The following is a 22,500-nucleotide window of genomic DNA, read 5'->3' on the forward strand; positions in this document are numbered from 1 at the left end:
TAAAATATCAGCTTTTTATAGTATATCAGCTTTTATAGTATATCACCTAACCCCTCATTGCTCGCCGAGCGTCGCTGTTGTTGCAGGAAGCTCACTGCGCTGGGATTAGTGTGTGCTTCACCTCACTGTGTGTTCACTGTGTGCTGAGTGTGTTTCACTAATTCACGGATTGGGATAAAAGCAGAGACCAAATTTCCCTCACAGGATCAAAACAGTATACTTATACTTTATACTAAACGTGTTCAAACAGCAATATCAGCTTTTTAGCTCAAGCCCCTTTCAGAGTAATCTACCCGGGTCCGATCTGGTCCGGCCCCAAAATGCCACCGGCCCACCGGAAATGATGACCACTCCGCTGTTGATCCAGCCAATGAGGAGCAGGATAGCCGTGGAAGTGCCTAAGCATGCCACTGGCTAGACTGTTACCATGGCTACACTAATACACCTGCTCACCAAAGAGTAGTATGCGTAATATAACTAACTCTAATTGTTAGTATATGTATATATGTATACTACACAACAGTATGTAGCAAACAAGCTAACTCTAATAGTTAGTATATGTATACTACACAACAGTATGTAGCAAACAAGCTAACTCTAATAGTTAGTATGTATATATGTATACTACACAACAGTATGCAGCAAACAAGCTAACTCTAATAGTTAGTATATGTATATATGTATACTACACAACAGTATGCAGCAAACAAGCTAACTCTAATAGTTAGTATATGTATATATGTATACTACACAACAGTATGCAGCAAACAAGCTAACTCTAATAGTTAGTATATGTATATATGTATACTACACAACAGTATGCAGCAAACAAGCTAACTCTAATAGTTAGTATATGTATATATGTATACTACACAACAGTATGCAGCAAACAAGCTAACTCTAATAGTTAGTATATGTATATATGTATACTACACAACAGTATGTAGCAAACAAGCTAACTCTAATAGTTAGTATATGTATATATGTATACTACACAACAGTATGCAGCAAACAAGCTGACTCTAATAGTTAGTATGTATATATGTATACTACACAACAGTATGTAGCAAACAAGCTGACTCTAATAGTTAGTATATGTATATATGTATCAGTGGCGGCCGGTGGTTAAAAAAATAACGGAGGAAGGAATGTCCGCTTGATTGGTGTTAGTGGCAAATGTGAGGTTGTGATGGTGTTGGTGGCATATGTGAACAATAGCGTATGTAGGCCGCCTACCCAGACACATTTATAGCAGCAGTATGTACTATGTAGCATTTTAACTGGCAATGTTGTGCAATAAATGCTGTTCTGACATTCTTATGGGGGGTCTGACCTAAGGAGCTAGGATAGCATGCAGCAGCCAGAAAAGTTGTGGGTTCAATTCTTGGCTTCCACCATTGTGCATTTGACTTCACTTTGGATAATAGTGCTAAATTAATAAATGTAAATGTAAATAAATGTACATTTAGATCTGGGAAGTCAGGGAAGATATGTAGGTCTAGTTATGAAATACTGTTTTCCAGATTTATTATGCAAAATTATGGAAAGTCTGGAGGTTTTGCTCAATGTTGGCAGAAAAGTCTATAATACTAAAAATAGACACTTGTTTTATAAAACCATGTAACTATTTACCATTAAAAAATAGACCTTAAATGTGGATATTTGTAACATGCTATTGTTTTTAAAGCCAAATCGCTATAATTTAAAGACAGGTTGTAAAGGCTAAGTGGGAATTTATGAAAGCATACTCGAAAGACAAATGTTATTGAAGACGTCATTAAAGGAATGCATCATGGTCTGAAACATTCATTAACAATGTTACCATCCAAAGATACAATTAGAACGGTGAAAACAAGAACATATTAACAACAAGAAAATTTTTTAACAATTGTTTAGTTAAGGCATAACTTGGATGATTATACGCATAACTATCCAAAAATGTTTTATCACCAAGTGAACTGTCCACGTATGTGACAGGCCAACAGTAGCCTAGGCTGTTTTCTGTGCTAACGTTACCAGTTAGCAATATTTGTCTGACTATGTAGCATTCAGTAGCCTACACTAGCCTTACCATCTTGTTTTGGAATATGATTTTTTGGAACTGGTCTTCCTGCTTTAATCCTAACCTTCGCAGTGTATTTGAATGTATACAAGATTTGAGATTGTCCTCTGATTGTACTGTTTATTTCACGAGCAAAAAACAAGCTTCCCATTCAACACAAGATTAGCTGTTAGACTGCAGATAACGTTCTTGCACCGTTGCCGCTAAAAACAGCACCCCCTATCGCAATTGAAAATTACTGTATGGAGGAGCTTCCTCCCTTGGCCATTGAAAACGACGTGATTCACGAGCCGCTAGGGTCCGAGGCGTTTATAATGGACTTCAATGAGCGGCTTGAGGAGGAAGGTCCTCCGTACAGTAATTTTCAATTACGATAGGGGGTGCTGTTGGCATTTTGACCTAGGGGAACGATTTTGTTCATTCAAAGTGTTAAAAATAGTAATTTTAACAGTAATTTATCAGATTAGTAATTCACTTTATATATTTTTTATTTTTCTCTGAAATTTTAGGGAGGGTGTTCCTCCCTTTCCTCAATGAAGGAGCCTCCTCTGATATGTATACTACACAACAGTATGTAGCAAACAAGCTGACGGAGGTCTGTTGGAGTTGGTGGTTAACAGGCTGACGGAGGCTGACGGAGGTCTGTTGGAGTTGGTGGTGCTGCGCACACCACGATTGGCCACAGATGCTCACTGACCGGGCAGACGGTATCAGACGGTATAAGACGTTATCGGACATTATCTCACGTTATCGGACATTATCAGACAGTATCACACGTTATCGGACAGTATCACACGTTATCGGACGGTATCACACGTTATCGGACGGTATCACACACGTTATCGGACGTTATCAGACAGTATCACACGTTATCGGACAGTATCACACGTTATCGGACAGTATCACACGTTATCGGACGTTATCAGACAGTATCGGACGGTGTCACACGTTATCGGACGTTATCAGACAGTATCACACGTTATCGGACGGTATCAGATTTAAGAAGGGGTGTAAATGCAATCTCACACACAAACACACCTCTTTTCCTGCTTGAATTTGATCTTTGTCACATTGGTGTCTTCTTTCACATCAAACTTCTCTGTTAGCCTTGCCTGCCTCTCTCTCTCTCTCTCTCTCTCTCTCTCTCTCTCTCTCTCTCTCTCTAAGTTGTCCCTCAACTGAAACAATGGCGCCATCTAGTGGTGTGTGGCACACTTTACACGCTACATCAATCTCTGAACAGGGAAGAGCATTTCTATATCTGAACGCTGGGGTATCTTAGAGGGTTAGCGTCCGATTCCTGGGGTATCTTAGAGGGTTAGTATCTGATTCCTGGGCAGGGGTATTGTACAGTATTAGTGTCTGACTCCTGGGGTATTTTAGAGGATTAGTGTCCGATTCCTGGGGTATTTTAGAGGATTAGTGTCTGACTCCTGGGGTATTTTAGAGGATTAGTGTCTGACTTTACCTGAAGCCGGCTCAGCTGGATGGGGGAGAAGCGGCGGACTCCGTTCACAGACGGCACCAGACGGTTATACAGGGCCTGGAGGAACACACACACAGTTATCACACACAAACACAGTTATCACATACACACACAAGGCCTGGAGGAACAAGAGTGAGAACACACACGGTTATCACACACACACACAAGGCCTGGAGGAACAAGAGTGAGAACACACACGGTTATCACACACACACACACAGGGCCTGGAGGAACAAGAGTGAGAACACACACAGTTATCACACACACACACAGGGCCTGGAGGAACAAGAGTGAGAACACACACAGTTATCACACACACACACAGGGCCTGGAGGAACAAGAGTGAGAACACACACAGTTATCACACACAAACACAGTTTTCACACACATACAGTCATCACACACATACAGTTATCACACACACAGTCATCACACACACAGTTATCACACACATACAGTTATCACACACACAGTTATCACACACACAGTCATCACACACACAGTTATCACACACATACAGTTATCACACACACAGTTATCACACACACAGTTATCACACACACACACACCGTCATCACACACACAGTTATCACACACACAGTTATCACACACACAGTTATCACACACACACACACAGTCATCACACACACACACTGTCATCACACACACACACCGTAATCACACACACACCCTCATCACACACAGTTATCACACACAGTTATCACACACACACACAGTTATCACACACACACACAGTTATCACACACACACATAGTTATCACACACACACACAGTTATCACACACACACACAGTTATCACACACACACACCGTCATCACACACACAGTTATCACACACACACACAGTTATCACACACACACACACAATCACACACACACACCGTCATCACACACACACACCGTCATCACACACACAGTTATCACACACACACACACAATCACACACACACACCGTCATCACACACACACACACAATCACACACACACACCGTCATCACACACACACACCGTCATCACACACACACACCGTCATCACACACACACAGTTATCACACACACACACATAGTTATCACACACACACACAGTCATCACACACACAGTCATCACACACACAGTCATCACACACACACACACACACGCACACACCGTCATCACACACACACACACCGTCATCACACACACAGTGATCACACACACACACACCATCATCACACACACAGTTATCACACACACACACACACAGTCATCACACACCCAGTTATCACACACACACACCCCCCGTCATCATACACACAGTTATCACACACACGTGTTGCTGCTGTTGATGCAGTTAGGATTAGATTCAACTTTATTGTTGTTGTGCAGAGTACAAGTACAAAGACAACAAAATGCAGTTTGCGTTTAACCTGCACCTAAGCATCTAAGTACAAAAAAGCAGAAAAGTGTAATGTGATATACAAAGTATAGACAGGTGGTGCATAACCAGGACAAGATATATAGTGCAGTGTAGACAGTAGTATGTAGTTGGTTTACAGAAGGTGCTTTACAGTAATATAATTAAATATAAATATAAATATGTGCAGTGTATTAGCAAGTACCTTATAAGAACAGAATGAATATGGCTATGTAAACAATGTATGAACAACATGTTCAGATATGTGCAGTGTAGTAGCAGTAACATGATAAGAGTAGTAAGAATAATATAGATTATAGCAGTGGTTCTCAACCTTTTTTCAGTGATGTACCCCCTGTGAAATATTTTTTCAGCCAAGTACCCCCTAACCAGCGCACAAGAATTACCGCTACGCTTCAACCACGACTCCATCGTTTGAGTTTTGACAGTGATTGACAGGTGATGGCGGGTAGCATGTGACAGGTTGGGTCGAACCATCATGGTATGGGGGCGACTCTGGGTTTTTAGGATAATGAAATTGAATAGCCTACTGAAATATAAAATTCATTTTATGAACTTATATTTTCCTGAAATATTTATTAAATAATTGTTTTTTTAAAAGTATTTTTGCATGGATTCTACTTTTTAAATATATGTATATTTTAATTTTTTCATGTATTAGTACTAGCATTGATTTTTAAAGAAATAAAATATAAAAAGCTTATTATAAAAAATCTTATATTTTGACATGTATCTCACCACAGCAAGCTCATAGCTCTACATGCATTTCATGTGTGTGTAGGGCAGACTGTCCTGAATCTGGCAATATCATTGCCATGGTGGAGGGATTCTCTGGGGCTAAGATCTGACCTGACTGAACCAGAGTTTGCGTGTTAGCCAATGTGTGCCTATGGTGTCTGCACCTATGATTCTCTACAACTTTTTACTGCATTGCCATGAACAAAGTAAAGGCAAAAAAGGTGTTTCTTTGTCGAACAAATTGGGATGCAATGTGAGCCTTGAATTGGATGCCATGCAGGAATTTGCTAGGATCTCAAAACCGGATTATGAACATTCTTTGCCATAGAGAAACACACAATAGCGTTGGATTATAAACATGCTTTGCCACAAAAACAGACAAAAACGTGAGGTAAGTCGAGCTATATGAAGTTATTATTTTGCTGTCACTTTGTCTGTTTTCATAAGCCAGAAAGATCGTTTTTTTTGTCATTTTCATACTTTAATGTACAGACAAGTGTGTGGTCTCGTTGGAAAGCCCCACTTCTGCTTAGTCACACAATAATGGTTTCATCTCGATGAACAGTTGCGGAGCAATGTAACAGAGAAGAAAGGGTTTGTTCTTTGATGGACTTTGCGTCAATCAGGTTCTAAGGGTTAAAATCTCACGTACCCCCTGGAGTGCCTTCACGTACCCCCAGGGGTACGCGTACCCCCATTTGAAAACCACTGGATTATAGGATACACTGGAATACAGCATACACTACATTTAGCATACACTATAACACAGCATTTGATGCAGTTAGCATACGTTAAATTTAGCATATACTATAACACAGCATTTGATGCAGTTAGCATACGCTGCATTTAGCATACGCTACATTTAGCATACGCTATAATATAGCATTTGATGCAGTTAGCATACGCTCCCTCAAAATCCTTCGTAGCTGCTTGTTGGACTACCACCGAGCCGTTAAAGCTGCTAAAACTCAGTACATTTCCACCCTGGTCTCCAGAAACAGTCACAGACCCCAGGTTCTTTTTAATACACTGAATTCTCTCTTAAATCCCCGTAATGAATCCCTTGTTGTGCCATCACCCGCCCTCTGTGAAAGTTTTCAAAAATTCTTCATTGACAAGGTTGCCGCTCTAAGGCCTTCAGATACCCCTGCCATCCCACTCCCTGCCCCTCCACCCCTCCCCCTGCCAGCTGTCCTCAAGCAGTTTGAGCCCATTTCCCTATCCTCCCTCTCTGACGCAGTCAGACATCTGCGGCCCTCCAACTGCCCCTCTGACTGCCTACCCTCCCGTCTACTCAAGGATGCTACTGTCCTCGACACGGTTGCCCCCTTCCCCCTGCTGCTGATAAACACCATCCTCACCTCTGGTTGCGTCCCGGCTGCGTTCAAGCATGCTGTGGTTCAACCATTACTAAAAAAGCCCAACCTTGACCCGCTATACTTTCAAACTTCAGGCCTATCTCCAAGCTACCGTACCTATCCAAAGTCCTTGAGCGAGCGGTTTATGTCCAGCTGCAATCCTTCCTGTCCAACAATAACATCTATGAGAAGTTCCAGTCTGGCTTTAGAACAGCCCACAGCACAGAAACTGCGCTCCTGAGAGTCCTCAATGACCTGCTCCTAGCCGCTGACTCAGGTAGCCCTGTGATCCTGGTGCTCTTAGATCTAACAGCAGCCTTCGACACGGTGGATCACAGGATCCTGCTGGCTCGGCTCGAGCATCATGTGGGCATCAAAGACTCAGCCCTGGAGTTCTTCCGGTCCTACCTGGCCGATAGTAGCTTCTCTGTCCAGCTAGGAGACTCTATCTCCTCTCCTGCCCCCCTCCCCTGCGGGGTCCCTCAAGGCTTTATTTTGGGTCCCATCCTCTTTTTACTGTACATTTTACCCCTAGGGGATATCCTGGCAAAACAAAACATCTCCTTCCACTGCTTTGCAGATGACGTCCAGCTGTATATCCCTCTTAAGGCTGATAGGCAGGCTGCACTCCATCTACTGCGTGTCTTGCTGACATCAAGGCATGGATAGGTGCAAACTTCCTCAACCTTAACAAGAGCAAGACTGAGTTAATTGTCTTTGGCAAAACCTCTCTGGCCTTCTCCACCAATGCCCTGGGCCCCATTGCCTCTAACATCAGGCCCTCTGTCAGAAATCTGGGCGTGATTTTTGACAGCAAATTCAAGTTTGAACAGCAGGTCAGTGCAGTAGTTAGGAAGAGCTTTTTCCACCTCAAAACCCTAGCTAAGACCAAAGCCTACCTGCCCCAGAGCGATCTTGAGAGAGTCATCCATGCCTTCATCACTTCACAACTGGACTACTGTAATGCTCTCTACACTGGCATTGATCAATCCCAGCTCCGCCGCCTGCAGTTGGTTCAGAACTCAGCTGCCCGACTCCTCACCTGCACTAAAAAACGTGAACATATCACCCCAGTTCTGGCTTCACTCCACTGGCTCCCCATCCACTAGCGCATCAATTTCAAACTCCTCTTGACTGTATACAAATCTTTCCATGATCTGGCCCCCACCTACCTGTCTGATCTTCTACACCACAATTCCCCTTCCAGAGCACTACGGTCAGCAGACCAACTGCGGCTGGAAGAACCCAGGGCGAGGCTGAAAACTAGGGGGGACAGAGCCTTTTCAGTGGCAGCCCCTAGACTCTGGAACTGCCTCCCCCTCCACATCCGTTCAGCTCGGTCTCTAAATGTGTTTAAGTCCCTTTTAAAGACCCACCTCTTTTCACTTGCCTTTGGCTAGTGTCTCCCTTTATGCCCCAGTGTTTAGTTTTAAATGTTCTTTTTCTGCTTTTCTTAATTTATTTTAACTGTAGCCCTTTTTGTTTTGTTTTTGTGCCTTCCTGTTTTTATTTATTGCACTTTATTGTGAAGCACTTTGGTGCGGCTAAGCCGTCTGTAAATGCGCTTTATAAATAAATTTGACATTGACATTTAGCATACACTATAATACAGCATTTGATGCAGTTAGCATACGCTGCATTTAGCATACACTATAATACAGCATTTGATGCAGTTAGCATACGCTACATTTAGCATACACTATAATACAGCATTTGATGCAGTTAGCATACGCTAGAATACAGCATTTTATGCAGTTAGCATACGCTACATTTAGCATACACTATAATACAGCAATTGATGTCACAATGGAAGAGAATGATGTCACAAAAGTCACCTTATCTGATTGGGCGGCTTCGTGTAGGATGCGGGCGTCCACGGCGGCGGCCAGAAGGTTATTGGCTGCAGTGATGGCGTGGATATCGCCCGTCAGGTGCAGGTTGAACTGGAGCAGAGGAGAGGACAGGGAGAAGCTTAGCATCATCACACACACACACACACACACACCCTGCGAAGCAATTCGTGTGCGCCTTCCCTCTTTATGTTACTTTGGTTCGTAACATAATTGGGCGCTCTTAGTCCGTGATTTTTGTAGCTCCCTCGTTGCTCCCTTCGTTACGTCTCAGGGGACTGTGGCTGTCAGGGTCATCGGCTGCTCTTTTGGTGAGTGCCCTGGGCTTGATTGTGTTTTTTTTTCTCGGTGTTTGGTAGTCGCTGTTTCTTCCTTTCCGGGTGGATAACTCAGGCGGGGGCTCTTTGTGGGTGAGAGTGGTCAGCTTTGCTTTGCTGCTGTCCTCACATCGTAGCCTCGAGCTGAGTAGGCTACTGAAGCCCCGCAGATAACCAGCTTTTGTTTTGGGGGTTTGAGATTAGACAGTGTAGGTCCACTATTCTTATAGCTTTTGTTTTGGGGGTTTGAGATTAGACCGTGTAGGTCCACTATTCTCACCCTTGGTACTCATCGTTTTGTGTGTGGCCGATTTGTCTGTTATGCTCTGGATCTTTTTGTATGCTCGCTGTTCGTAGCAGTAATCCAGCGACTTTTCTCCGTGAGGAAGAAGGTCTTTGTTTGTGGTCTTAGTTGCCGTGCGCGCTTTCCGTGCTCTTTGTGTGTGACCACTTCGTTCCGCTACTTTGTAGCTTAGTTTTTCGCGTAGCTTCGATTGTTTGTAAACTTGCTACTTTGTTGTTCTACAGTATTACCTGTGTGTGAGGGATTGTAGTTTTATTTCTGCCTCTCAATTGGTTTAGAATAATTGTTACATTTAATTGTTTACTCTAGATGGCTACCGACGAGGATTTCGTTAAATCACCATATTTTCGAATCTTTCATAAACTCAACAAAGCACAATTGTTAAATGTGGCCAAGTCATATAATATTGAATTGTCCGCCGCTGAACTGAGCACTAAAGATGCTGCAGTTACTCGTGCACAAGCTAAAAGAGTCACAGCACAGTCGGTCATGCCAGACGTGCCAGACGTGACTTTAAATGATACGTTCATCGCTAAGCCTGAAGCGTGTGATAGGCTTTTTAAAGTCAAGGCACAACGACACAAAACTGCATTTGCGTGGAATACGTCTGGAAACGCACGCTCACACTCATCCGGGCTCTCGGACATCAGAGGCTCTACCACAACCTCTAATGGCGGATCGCCACGGAACACTTTCCCACGAACGACATCATTTCCCAGCAAGAGTGTTACGTTGGGGACAGGCAGAGACGCGCGTACGGCTACTACCACTTCCCCACTGGCGAGATCGGACTGCGTGCGGCTACTACCACTTCCCCACTGGCGAGATCGGACTGCAGAGAAATGCGGTGAAGAGGCATCTCAGATATACCCTCTCCAATGCCACGAACAAGAGCGCTGCTGCCTGTAGCAGTGTTCGACGACAAGGGCAGGATCCCCTGGAGGAGAATGGACTGATTTGCACCGGTGTCACGCAAAATGCGCACTGGCACAGGTTGCGCGCCAGGCACAGAAACCCAGGGGTGCAATGCTATTTAAGGCCAACCTAGGCGTTTAGGATCCGGAGTCGTCCCCATCACTTCAGTCCGTCCCGTTGTTAGAGGCCTTTGCCATATCGCTGCCGTCTGGCTGCCTGTCCTGAGAACCCGCTTGCTTTTTGATTTTCGTTTCAATACCCTAGACTCGTTTGTCGTTACTGTAATCTTTAATTTCTGGTAATAAATATCTTTTTGTACCTTGTAACCCGCTGTAACACGCATGCACACACACACACACACACGTACACATGCACGCACACGCACGCACAAACACTATAAACACACGCAGATTCAGACTCACACACACACACACACACACACACACACACAATCACACACACACACACACACACAATCACACACACACACAAACACACAGAGCTTTACCTCCTCCATAGGAATAACTTGGGCATAACCCCCACCTGCTGCCCCACCTGAGAGAGAGATGGAGAGAGAGAGAGAGAGATGGAGAGAGAGAGAGATAGATAGAGAGAGAGACAGAGATGGAGAGATAGATAGAGAGAGAGAGAGATGGAGAGAGAGAGAGATAGATAGAGAGAGAGACAGAGATGGAGAGATAGATAGAGAGAGAGAGAGATGGAGAGAGAGAGAGATGGAGAGAGAGAGAGATGGAGAGAGAGAGAGATAAAGATGAACAGAGAGAGATAGATAGAGAGACAGAGAGATGGAGAGATAGATAGGGAGAGAGTGAGTAGAAGAGATAGAGAAAGAGAGAGATGGAGAGAGAGATGGAGAGAGATGGAGAGACAGAGAGATAGATAGAGAGAGAGACAGAGATGGAGAGATAGAGAGAGAGAGAGATGGAGAGAAAGAGAGATGGAGAGAGAGAGAGATAGAGATGAACAGAGAGAGAGATAGATAGAGAGAGAGATGGAGAGATAGATAGGGAGAGAGTGAGTAGAAGAGATAGAGAAAGAGAGAGATGGAGAGAGATGGAGAGACAGAGATAGATAGAGAGAGAGAGAGGGGAAGAGAGGAAATATCATACACAGGGTATCTGCACATTTTCCAAGTGCAAATTTAAAGACTTTTAAGACCTTTTCAAGACATCTAAATGGAAAAATTAAGACTATAGCACGGCAAAAAGATGCATAGGCTACGACAACTTACTTTTTTTTTTTAATGCAACAGTTCTTTTTTTTTACTAATTTTAACCCCCATCCAATTTTGAATGTCTACAGAAGTTACGAAATACATTTTGGCTAAAGAAAAATAATTGTGTGAATTACCTTCACAGCTATAAATGCCCAAATTTTAGGGTCTGGGCTGCTTGCTTTTGAAGCTGGCTGTACATATCTGGTTGTGCTTACTGGCTGAGACTGACTGTTCTTCTCCTGTATCTGTAGTAGCCTATGTGTAGTAGCCTATGTAAGACATGTGCACTGGACTGGATTCTCTTCAATATTTTTTTTCAAAGTTAGACTAAGCTATTTAAATATTTTAATAGGCCTACTTTATATAATTTACTATGTGCATCTATTCCCATATGCATCATATGTCCCATATACAGCACAGCAAATTAAAGTTAATCCTTGTATCTAAACAAACCAAAGCTTGACTGAAACATAGTAAAACCATTGTTTTGTTTTAAATTAATTAATTAAGAGGTCCTCCCTCCTCGGATCCTGCTGAAAACTGCACGTATTATGAACGCACGTTTTTTTATGTAGCCAGTCGCCGACAATCAAAAAAAATATGCGGTTATATTTCACAACTTTTGCGAAGTAGACCTACTGGGAAAGGCTGGCAAGCAAGCTGCTGACAGATATTACAGGCATTATAACTTAGACAGATATTTTCTTCCCTAGGCTAGGCCAGCAACACACGCTGGAAAGATACAAACAGATCAACTTAACATGTACAGTATTTCCTTCTGATTGCGAAAACTCCGAAAAAGAGAACAAATGAGCGAGAACAATGAGAAAAAGAGAACAAATGAGCTTGAGGCTGCGCCGGACGCTTGAGACGCTTGAGGCTGCGCCGGACGCTTGAGACGCTTGAGGCTGCGCCGGACGCTTGAGACGCTTGAGGCTGCGCCGGACGCTTGAGACGCTTGAGTCTGCGCCGGACGCTTGAGACGCTTGAGGCTGCGCCGGACGCTTGAGACGCTTGAGGCTGCGCCGGACGCTTGAGACGCTTGAGGCTGCGCCGGACGCTTGAGACGCTTGAGGCTGCGCCGGACGCTTGAGACGCTTGAGGCTGCGCCGGACGCTTGAGGCTGCGCCGGACGCTTGAGGCTGCGCCGGACGCTTGAGACGCTTGAGGCTGCGCCGGACGCTTGAGACGCTTGAGGCTGCGCCGGACGCTTGAGGCTGCGCCGGACGCTGGACAGGGCTTTTAAAATCCATATGACCGGCCTAAATTCGAACGCAGGGCTCCAGAGTGCGACCAATTTGGTCGCATATGCGACCTAATTTTTCAAAAGTGCGACTAAAAAAAAATCGCACCGGTGCGACCAGCTATTCGAGAGAGGAAAAAGTGTCCGCATTGAAACTCTACCATTGGTTCAATAACAGACACATATTTGGCCAATATCGTGGTTTAAACAAATCACAGATGGTGAAGGGCGGGACCTCCCCTCTGATTGGCCGTGGCCCAGTGCCTGTGTGTAAATTTGAAAATGCGTACTGCAGAGAGAGAGAGAGAGAGATGTCAGAGACCCGTCAGATAAACAGAGTGGATGTAGTTGCATTACAGTGTGGTCACATAGGCTGAAATAAATGTCCCCTCTCCCCACTGCCTTTCAGCAGCAAACCGATCAGACGAGCCCGAGATGATGATCAAGTTTATCGTTGCCTACGATAGGCCTAGTGAAACTTCCCTTCACCAAGTTCAGTCCGAAATAATTATTCACCAGAAAAATAGTTTGAACGTAAACCCGACGTACAGGAATGCCACTTGCGCCAAATTTATAGGAGTCATTGCAGATGAAAAGACGTCTTAAAATTGCGAACAATGCATAGAACGACCGAACGACAGAGATACAGATATCGCCGAAAAGGAGTGCGTCATTGACCGCAGTTACATGCAGGGAGTAACCCGGTTTTCAACAGCAATATTCGTTTTGCGCGCGAGTTGTGTAAACTCATTCTGATGGCATCAATCAATTTAATCGGGTATTTGGCGCAAACCGAATATCGCTGCTACATTTAAAGCCCGAATATTCCCTGCATGTATACAGTGGTCATTGTGTACGGTGAATTGAATGGACACATTTAGATCGAGCATGGCAAGTCATTGCAATATGCAATATAATAATAGGCCTACTATTTCGTTACTGCATTAACCATAGTGATGTTCTTATTGAAAATTTAAAAATACTAAAATTAAAAAGTAAATTGCATTGTGGGGCTTTCAAATGATTATTGCAATCATCATTGCAAAATCACATAAAAATGTGATTAAAAATGTGAAAGAGATGTTCCAGGCTACTTGGAACATCTCTTTAAATTGTGCTCAAATACATTTCTATGGAAGATGCTAGCATGGCGAGCTGGTTTAGCCAAGGCCTAAAGATCATGAAGGATAGTATGTAAAACATTGAGCCATGAGATGTGCAGTTTGAAGCCCTTAAAAGACGTGCACTGTTAATTTACTCACTGTTATTTTTATTTAATACACCTTGAGTTTAAATTTCAGCTCAGTGAAGCACTTAAAGCACCAATACTTTATTAAGTTACTTTTCTTGTAGAATTGTAAATCATAAGTCATAGGACAACCTATATAGGACAGTAATTAAGGGAAAAAAGTGAACCTGCTGCGGTGTTAAATGCGATGTGGTTGAAAATTTGGGTGCACCTAACTTTTGTGCTGGTGCACCTAAGAAAAAAAGTTAGGCGCACCAGTGCAACCAGTGCAAAAAGTTAGTCTGGAGCCCTGGAACGTATGGCCACCCTATCGCTAACTGGCTTATCAACTTTCTCCCGCTCATTCTACCGCTCACGTAGGCTACCTGCGTATGTCTCAGGCCTCGGCTACACCATGAAAACGTCAGGCATATTTGTACATATTATTACCGTTTTCACACCTTTAACCAAACCTGTGAAAATCATCTTCACTCTGCAACCACTACACTTCCTCCCGTAGCCTTATATAGTCACGTATACAATTGCGTTCGGATGGATGGAGACATTTCACTCGCTCTCTTGCGCTCGCTCACTCGCTGGCGGTCCCATACGCAAATTTAATACCTCCCTTTCGAAAATTCAAGACATCCCCGACAATTTAAGACTTTTTTAGGCCTTAAAAACCGAAAGTTGTATTTAAGACTTTTTAAGGATCCGCAGGAACCCTGCATACAGCAACTAACTACCTTCAGGAGGATTAAGGAACACCCCCCCCACACACACAAACACACAGGGCAGTCCTACACACACACACACACACACACACACACACACACACACACACACAGGGTAGTCCTACACACCCACACACACACACACACACACACAGGGCAGTCCTACACACACACACAGGGCAGTCCTACACACACACACACACACACACACACACACACACCTACCCTTGACTCCAAATGTGGGTCCCTGGGAAGGCTGTCTCAGACAGGCGAAGGAGTTGAGCTGCAGGTGAGCAGAGAGGGCTTGGACCAGACCCAGGGTCACAGTACTCTTGCCCTCACCCAGTGGAGTAGGAGTAATGCTGGAAACACACACACACACACACACACACACACACACACACACACACACACACACACACAGGGTGAGCAGAGAGGGCTTGGACCAGACCCAGGGTCACAGTACTCTTTCCCTCACCCAGTGGAGTAGGAGTAATGCTGGAAACACACACACACAAACACACACACACACAGGGTGAGCAGAGAGGGCTTGGACCAGACCCAGGGTCACCGTACTCTTGCCCTCACCCAGTGGAATAAGACTCACACACACCAGTTCTGCAGTGTGTGTGTGTGTGTGTGTGTGTGTGTGTGTGTGTGTGTGGTGGGGGTGTCAGTACATTCCCTGAACACATGAAATCTCCAGGCCTCAGCCCCCCCCCCCCACACACACACAGTGCAGAACCTCAATAAGTTCTTGAGGAACAGCCCTTCACCCCAATACTGTACAGTACACACACACACACACACACACACACACACACACACAGCCCTTCACCCCAATACTGTACTGTACAGTACACACTAGGGCTGGGCGATAAAACGATAACGATATGTATCGCAATAGACATGTAATCGATATAAATAAAAAATAAGTTCGATAGAACATTCGATAATTAAAAGCAACACACACCTCCGGCCTTACGTTGTCCATAAATAAATAGGCTAAATATATCTTGCATTGTAGCTATAAGTGCAACTCGACCAGAGTAGCCTAGGCGATAGAAGTAGGCCTACCTCAACACAGACTCTCAATGAGTCCTTGCCCCTTGCGCACTCTCTCTCTCTCCCTCTCAACAGGCGCATCCCTCCTCAGCATGCACATGTAATCCAAACATTCACAATCGTGCAAGACGACTGCTAAATTGCTATTAAATCCGGTTAGCATCATTGGTACGCTGCACGAATTTGTTATATAGGTTATATAGAACCTCACTAACCACCACCAATGTGTAGCACCTACCCACATTATGCGCCAGAACAGTCATCACACACAATCTTGAGGTGGAGAGTCAGGGAATGAATGAGCCAATCACAGTGGGGGGGGGGGTGAATAGGGGGCCAGATTGAATGATCCAGGTTGGGAATTTCGCCAGGACACCGGGGAACCCCCTACTCTGCGGTAAGTGCCATGAGATCTTTAATGACCACAGTGAGTCAGGACCTCGGTTTAACATCTCATCCAAAGGACGGCATCTCCTACAGTACAGTGCCCCGGTCACTGCACTGGGGCATTGGGATCGATCTTTTTGGCCAGAGGGAAGAGTGCCACCTACTGGCCACCCACCAACACCACTTCCAGCAATAAACCTGGTTTTCCAAGGAGGTTTCCCACTAGCCACTGGAGAACTAGCCCTGGAGAACTAGCCCTGGAGAACTAGCCTGGAGAACTAGCCCTGGAGAACTAGCCTGAAGAACTAGCCTGGAGAACTAGCCTGGAGAACTAGCCTGGAGAACTAGGCCTGGAGAACTAGCCTGGAGAACTAGCATGGAGAACTAGCCCTGGAGAACTAGCCTGAAGAACTAGGAAGGAGAACTTGCCTGGAGAACTAGGAGAACTTGCCTGGAGAACTAGCCCTGGAGAACTAGCCTGAAGAACTAGCCTGGAGAACTAGCCTGGAGAACTAGCCACTGGCATATGGCTGCTCCTGGAAGCATTGGAGCAGAGAGAGGCGCACCTTGGCCTTTGAGTCTGTACACACACACACACACACACACACACACACACACACACACACACACATACCCGGCGACGATGACGTATTTGCCGTTGGGCTGCTCCTGCAGACGCTGCAGCAGTGACAGGCGCACCTTGGCCTTGGAGCGTCCGTACAGCTCCAGCTCTTCGGGCAGCAGGCCGATCTCCTGAGCCAACTGACCAATGGGCTTAGGAGTCTGGGCCCGCGAGATGGACAGATCACTAGAGAGAGAGAGAGAGAGAGAGAGAAGGAGAGGGAGAGGAGGGGTAGAGAGAGAGAGAGGGAGAAGGAGAGGGAGGGTGGAGAGAGAGAGAGAGAGAAAGAGGGAATGATGATGACAGAGACTGGAGGTGTGTGTGTGTGTGTGTGTGTGTGTGTGTGTAACAGGGCCCAGGTGAGAACAGCGCTCAGTGTGATTGGAGTGTAAATGTGGGTAAATGGGGCGTGTGTGAGAACTGTATGTTGCATACCTGGGTACAGGTAAGAGTGGAGGTGTGTGTGTGTGTGTGTTGTGTACCTGGGTACAAATAAGAGTGGTTCTGTGTGACTGGAGGTGTGTGTGTGTGTGTGTGTGTGTGTGCGTTGTGTACCTGGGTACAGGTAAGAGTGGAGGGGTGTGTGTGTGTGTGTGTGTGTGTGTTGTGTACCTGGGTACAGGTAAGAGTGGAGGTGTGTGTGTGTGTGTGTGTGTGTGGTGTACCTGGGTACAAATAAGAGTGGTTCTCAGTGTGACTAGAGGTAGGTGTGTGTGTGTGTGTGTGTGTGTGTGTGTGTGTGTGTGTGTGTGTGTGCGTTGTGTACCTGGGTACAGGTAAGAGTGGAGGGGTGTGTGTGTGTGTGTGTGTGTGTGTGTGTTGTGTACCTGGGTACAGGTAAGAGTGGAGGTGTGTGTGTGGTGTACCTGGGTACAAATAAGAGTGGTTCTCAGTGTGACTGGAGGTGTGTGTGTGTGTGTGTTGTGTACCTGGGCACAGGTAAGAGTGGTTCTCAGTGTGACTGGAGGTGTAGGTGTGTGTGTGTGTGTGTGTGTGTGTGTGTGTGTTGTGTACCTGGGTACAGGTAAGAGTGGAGGGGTGTGTGTGTGTGTGTGTGTGTGTGTGTGTGTGTGTTGTGTACCTGGGTACAGGAAAGAGTGGAGGTGTGTGTGTGTGTGTGGTGTACCTGGGTACAAATAAGAGTGGTTCTCAGTGTGACTGGAGGTGTGTGTGTGTGCGCGTGTGTGTGTGTGGTGTACCTGGGCACAGGTGAAAGTGGCTGCAGCTTCAGGGGGCGGAGCCTCCAGGGCTGATACCTCTGACACTCCGCCCACATCCCACAGCTCTGGACCACATTCTGATTGGACACAAACCAGGAAGTGAACAAATCACCCAGCCCCGCCTCCATCCTTCACCTGTACAACACCAGGGTCCTGATGGGAACGCACTTTGGCCATGTTGGCGTATAGGTGGCATATAATGAACAGTAGAGGGCATATAGTGAACAGTAGAGGGCATATAGTGAACAGTAGAGGGCATATAGTGAACAGTAGAGGGCATGTTGGCGTATAGGTGGCATATAGTGGCGTATAGGGGGCATATAGTGAACAGTAGAGGGCATATAGTGAACAGTAGAGGGCATGTTGGCGTATAGGTGGCATATAGTGAACAGTAGAGGGCATGTTGGCGTATAGGTGGCATATAGTGGCGTATAGGGGGCATATAGTGAACAGTAGAGGGCATATAGTGAACAGTAGAGGGCATGTTGGCGTATAGGTGGCATATAGTGAACAGTAGAGGGCATGTTGGCGTATAGGTGGCATATAGTGGCGTATAGGGGGCATATAGTGAACAGTAGAGGGCATATAGTGAACAGTAGAGGGCATGTTGGCGTATAGGTGGCATATAGTGAACAGTAGAGGGCATGTTGGCGTATAGGTGGCATATAGTGGCGTATAGGGGGCATATAGGGGGCATATACAGTAGTGAACAGTAGAGGGCATATAGTGAACAGTAGAGGGCATGTTGGCGTATAGGTGGCATATAGTGAACAGTAGAGGGCATGTTGGCGTATAGGTGGCATATAGTGGCGTATAGGGGGCATATAGTGAACAGTAGAGGGCATATAGTGAACAGTAGAGGGCATGTTGGCGTATAGGGGGCATATAGTGACCAGTAGGGGGCATCTCACCTGCATCCTGAAGGCAGCACTCAGTTGAGCCACTTCAGTCCAGGAGCTCACGGCCAAAGACTCCGCCCCCGCACAGGCCTCTGCAGGTGAGGGAACAGCGCTTAGCAACAGGCTACAAACATCACATTAACACCGCAGCAGCACTGTGTGTGTGTGTGTGTGTGCGCGTGTGTATGTGTGTGCGTGCGTGTGCGTGTGTGTGCGTGAGTGTGTGTGCGCGTGTGTGTCTGTGTGTGTGCGTGCGTGCGTGTCAAAGTCAAAGTCTGCTTTATTGTCAATTTCTTCACATGCCCGGACATACAAAGAGATCGAAATTACGTTTCCCACTATCCCACGGTGGAGACAAGACATAGTTTACTAATTAGGTCCACAGACAAACATAACATTCAAGTAAACAATATAAAAAGTAAATAAGAAGGCACATACAATGAAGAAATAAGAGCAGCAAAATTGGGTTGAAATTGTGCAATTGTGCATAGAGTAGACAGTCAATATAATAGTGCAAAGTCCGGCCAATAAATGGCTGAGGTAGTTCTGTTTGACCTAAGTAAGCAAGTGGCATAGTGGTGCAAGTTATGTAAGAGCAGCAGAAGTGTTGTGTTTTCAGGACAACAACAACAAGTTGCAAAGTGTACAAGTGGAGTAGTGCAAGTGGAGTAGTGCAAGGCAGCCATTGTGGGTCCAAACTCCAGGATGTTATGTAGCTGAGGGTGGAGGGGGGAGAGAGTTCAGCATCCTAACAGCCTGGAGTATGAAGCTGTTGGTGAGTCTGGTGGTGCGGGAGCGCAGGCTTCTGTACCTTTTCCTAGAGGGCAGTAGATCAAACAAATTGTGAGCGGGGTGACTTGAATCACTCACAATTGTGGTCGCCTTGCGGGTGAGGTGGGAGGTGTAAATGTCTTTCAGGGAGGGGAGTGAAGCACCAATAATCCTTCCAGCTGTGTTCACTATGCGCTGCAGGGCTTTCCTGTTGTATTCAGTGCAGCTTCCGCCCCACACAGCGATACAGCTGGAGAGGATGCTCTCACAGCACCGTCGATGGTCAGTGGCAGGTGTTGGGTGTGACCTCTCCGGAAGTCAACAACAATTTTCTTGGTCTTGCTGACGTTCAGCAGGAGGTTGTTGTCCCTGCACCACGTGGTCAGAAGGTCGACCTCCAACCTGTATTGAGTCTCGTCGCCCTTGGTGATGAGACCCACCAGAGTTGTGTCATCAGCACATTTCACTATGTGATTGTTGCTGTAGGTTGCAGTTAGGGTTGCAAAGGGGTGGAAAATATCCGGTAAATTTCCGGAAACTTACCATGGGAAGTTAAGCTGGGGAATTTTGAAAATATTCCAAATTAGAAACTTTCATGGAATTAAAGGAAATTATGGGAATTAATGTAATTTACGGGAATTAACATGGAATTTTGGGTAATTCATACAAACTGTTTCATATACAAATATTAACATTTTGTTTCGTAATATATGATTTGTAGCTAACATGCTAGCAGAAATCCCATTCTCTGCCTAATGTTTACTAGTGTGCTAAACTAGCAACACTGAACTGCCCAAGATAAACTACACCACTCAACAACAAAATCCGATTGGTTGGAAAAAAAATTCTCCATGCATATGAACTCACTAGTGATGGGCAAATGAAGCTTTGGTGAACCACTGAACCACAGCAGTGTGAACCTAGCGACACTAGCTGAAAAGCAAAAAGATGGCCGCCACACATACATTTTTCAACATAAGAGTCCTTAGCAAACCAATATTTTTGGTTACATATACTGGTTTGGGTAAGGACTTTTATGTTGAAAAATCTACATGTGGCAGCCATATTGGACTTTTTCATTAGTGTTGCTAGCTTCACACTGCTGTGGTTTAGTGGTTCACCAAAGCTACATTTGCCCATCACTAGAACGCACCATAGATTTCCTTTATGTCTAGCAGCCTATTCCGATTGCTGTGTGCATGTGATTGACATATGTGCAGGGTAGAAATTTGACTGCAATCAAATCGGGTTGTTTTAACTAATTTTATGCTGCAAGATGGGGTTTTGTCCACTACATTTAAGTTCCCTGTTATAGACTAACGTGCCATATTAAAAATTCCCAGTTTATTCCAATTAATTCCCGTTTATTCCTGTTAATTCCCATATATTCACGTTAATTCCCATGGAAAGTTTCCAACTTTGAAAATTCCCGGAATTTTGCAACCCTAGTTGCAGTGCAGTCATGCGTCAGCAGGGTGAAGAGCAGCGGACTGAGCACGCAGCCTTGGGGGGCCCCTGTGCTCAGTGTGATGCTGCTTGAGGTATTGTTGCCAACACGTACTACTTGGGGCCTCTGACAGAGGAAGTCCAGTAGCCAGTTGCAGAGGTAGGTACTGAGTCCCAGTTTGTCAAGTTTGCAGATGAGTTGTTGTGGTATTATGGTGTTGAATGCATGATGATGGGTGTCAGTGCCACGGGGCGGTAGTCATTGAAGCAGGATGGAGCAGTTTTCACAGGTATGATGGTGGCAGCTTTGAAACATGATGGGACGATGGCTTGCTTCAGGGAAGTGTTAAAGATGTCTGTGAAGACATCCTTAAGCTCCTCTGCGCAGTCCTTCAGCGCACGACCTGGGATGTTGTCTGGGATGTTGTGTGTGCGTGAGTGTGTGCGTGCGTGCGTGCGTCACCTGTTAAGCTGGGGCTGCAGGAGATGAGGGCGGCTCCAGGTTTCAGCCATCCAGGCAGCAAGGGGGAGGGAGCCCCCCCCAACACCACCACCGCATCGGCCCCCTCCACCTGCAGCACAACACAACCACAACATCAGGACAACACAACCACAACATCAGCACAACACAAGCACAACATCAGCACAACACAAGCACAACATCAGCACAACACAACCAAAACATCAGCACAACACAACCACAACATCAGGACAACACAACCACAACATCAGCACAACACAACCACAACATCAGGACAACACAACCACAACATCAGGACAACACAACCACAACATCAGCACAACACAACCACAACATCAGGACAACACAACCACAACATCAGCACAACACAACCACAACATCAGCACAACACAACCACAACATCAGGACAACACAACCACAACATCAGCACAACACAACCACAACATCAGGACAACACAACCACAACATCAGAACAACATCAGGACAACACAAGCACAACATCAGAACAACACAACCACAACCTATCATATCAACAAATCAATATGAAAAATTCAGAGTTTTCCTTAAGTGTTTCTGCAGAGCTGTGAGCTGATGTTGTTGTGGGTGTGTGTGTGTGTGGTGTGTGTGTGTGAGCTGGTGTTGGTGTGTGTGTGTGTGAGCTGGTGTTGGTGTGTGTGTGTGAGCTGGTGTTGGTGTGTGTGT

General features: G+C 45.4%; 1 protein-coding gene across 2 annotated transcripts in view; it reads right to left on the reverse strand.

Annotated features, from left to right (window-relative positions):
- The window catches only part of mthfd1l (methylenetetrahydrofolate dehydrogenase (NADP+ dependent) 1 like), an 82,624-nt gene that overhangs the window by 54,620 nt on the left and 5,504 nt on the right, over positions 1-22,500 (reverse strand). For both annotated transcript variants that reach the window (XM_076272592.1, XM_076272593.1), the window contains 8 exons: positions 21,781-21,889; positions 19,113-19,192; positions 18,181-18,278; positions 16,994-17,167; positions 15,133-15,269; positions 10,974-11,020; positions 8,915-9,022; positions 3,531-3,605 (listed from right to left, as the gene is read on the reverse strand). In XM_076272592.1, coding sequence (XP_076128707.1) covers positions 3,531-3,605; positions 8,915-9,022; positions 10,974-11,020; positions 15,133-15,269; positions 16,994-17,167; positions 18,181-18,278; positions 19,113-19,192; positions 21,781-21,889 — 828 coding nt within the window. The remainder of the gene's footprint in view (positions 1-3,530; positions 3,606-8,914; positions 9,023-10,973; positions 11,021-15,132; positions 15,270-16,993; positions 17,168-18,180; positions 18,279-19,112; positions 19,193-21,780; positions 21,890-22,500) is intronic.

The sequence above is a fragment of the Alosa pseudoharengus genome, unplaced genomic scaffold, assembly GCF_046254945.1.
Source record: "Alosa pseudoharengus isolate Yale_2024_CS ecotype anadromous, Long Island Sound unplaced genomic scaffold, YU_APseudo_1.1 YU_APseudo_1.1_scf_7, whole genome shotgun sequence".
NCBI lineage: Eukaryota > Metazoa > Chordata > Actinopteri > Clupeiformes > Clupeidae > Alosa > Alosa pseudoharengus.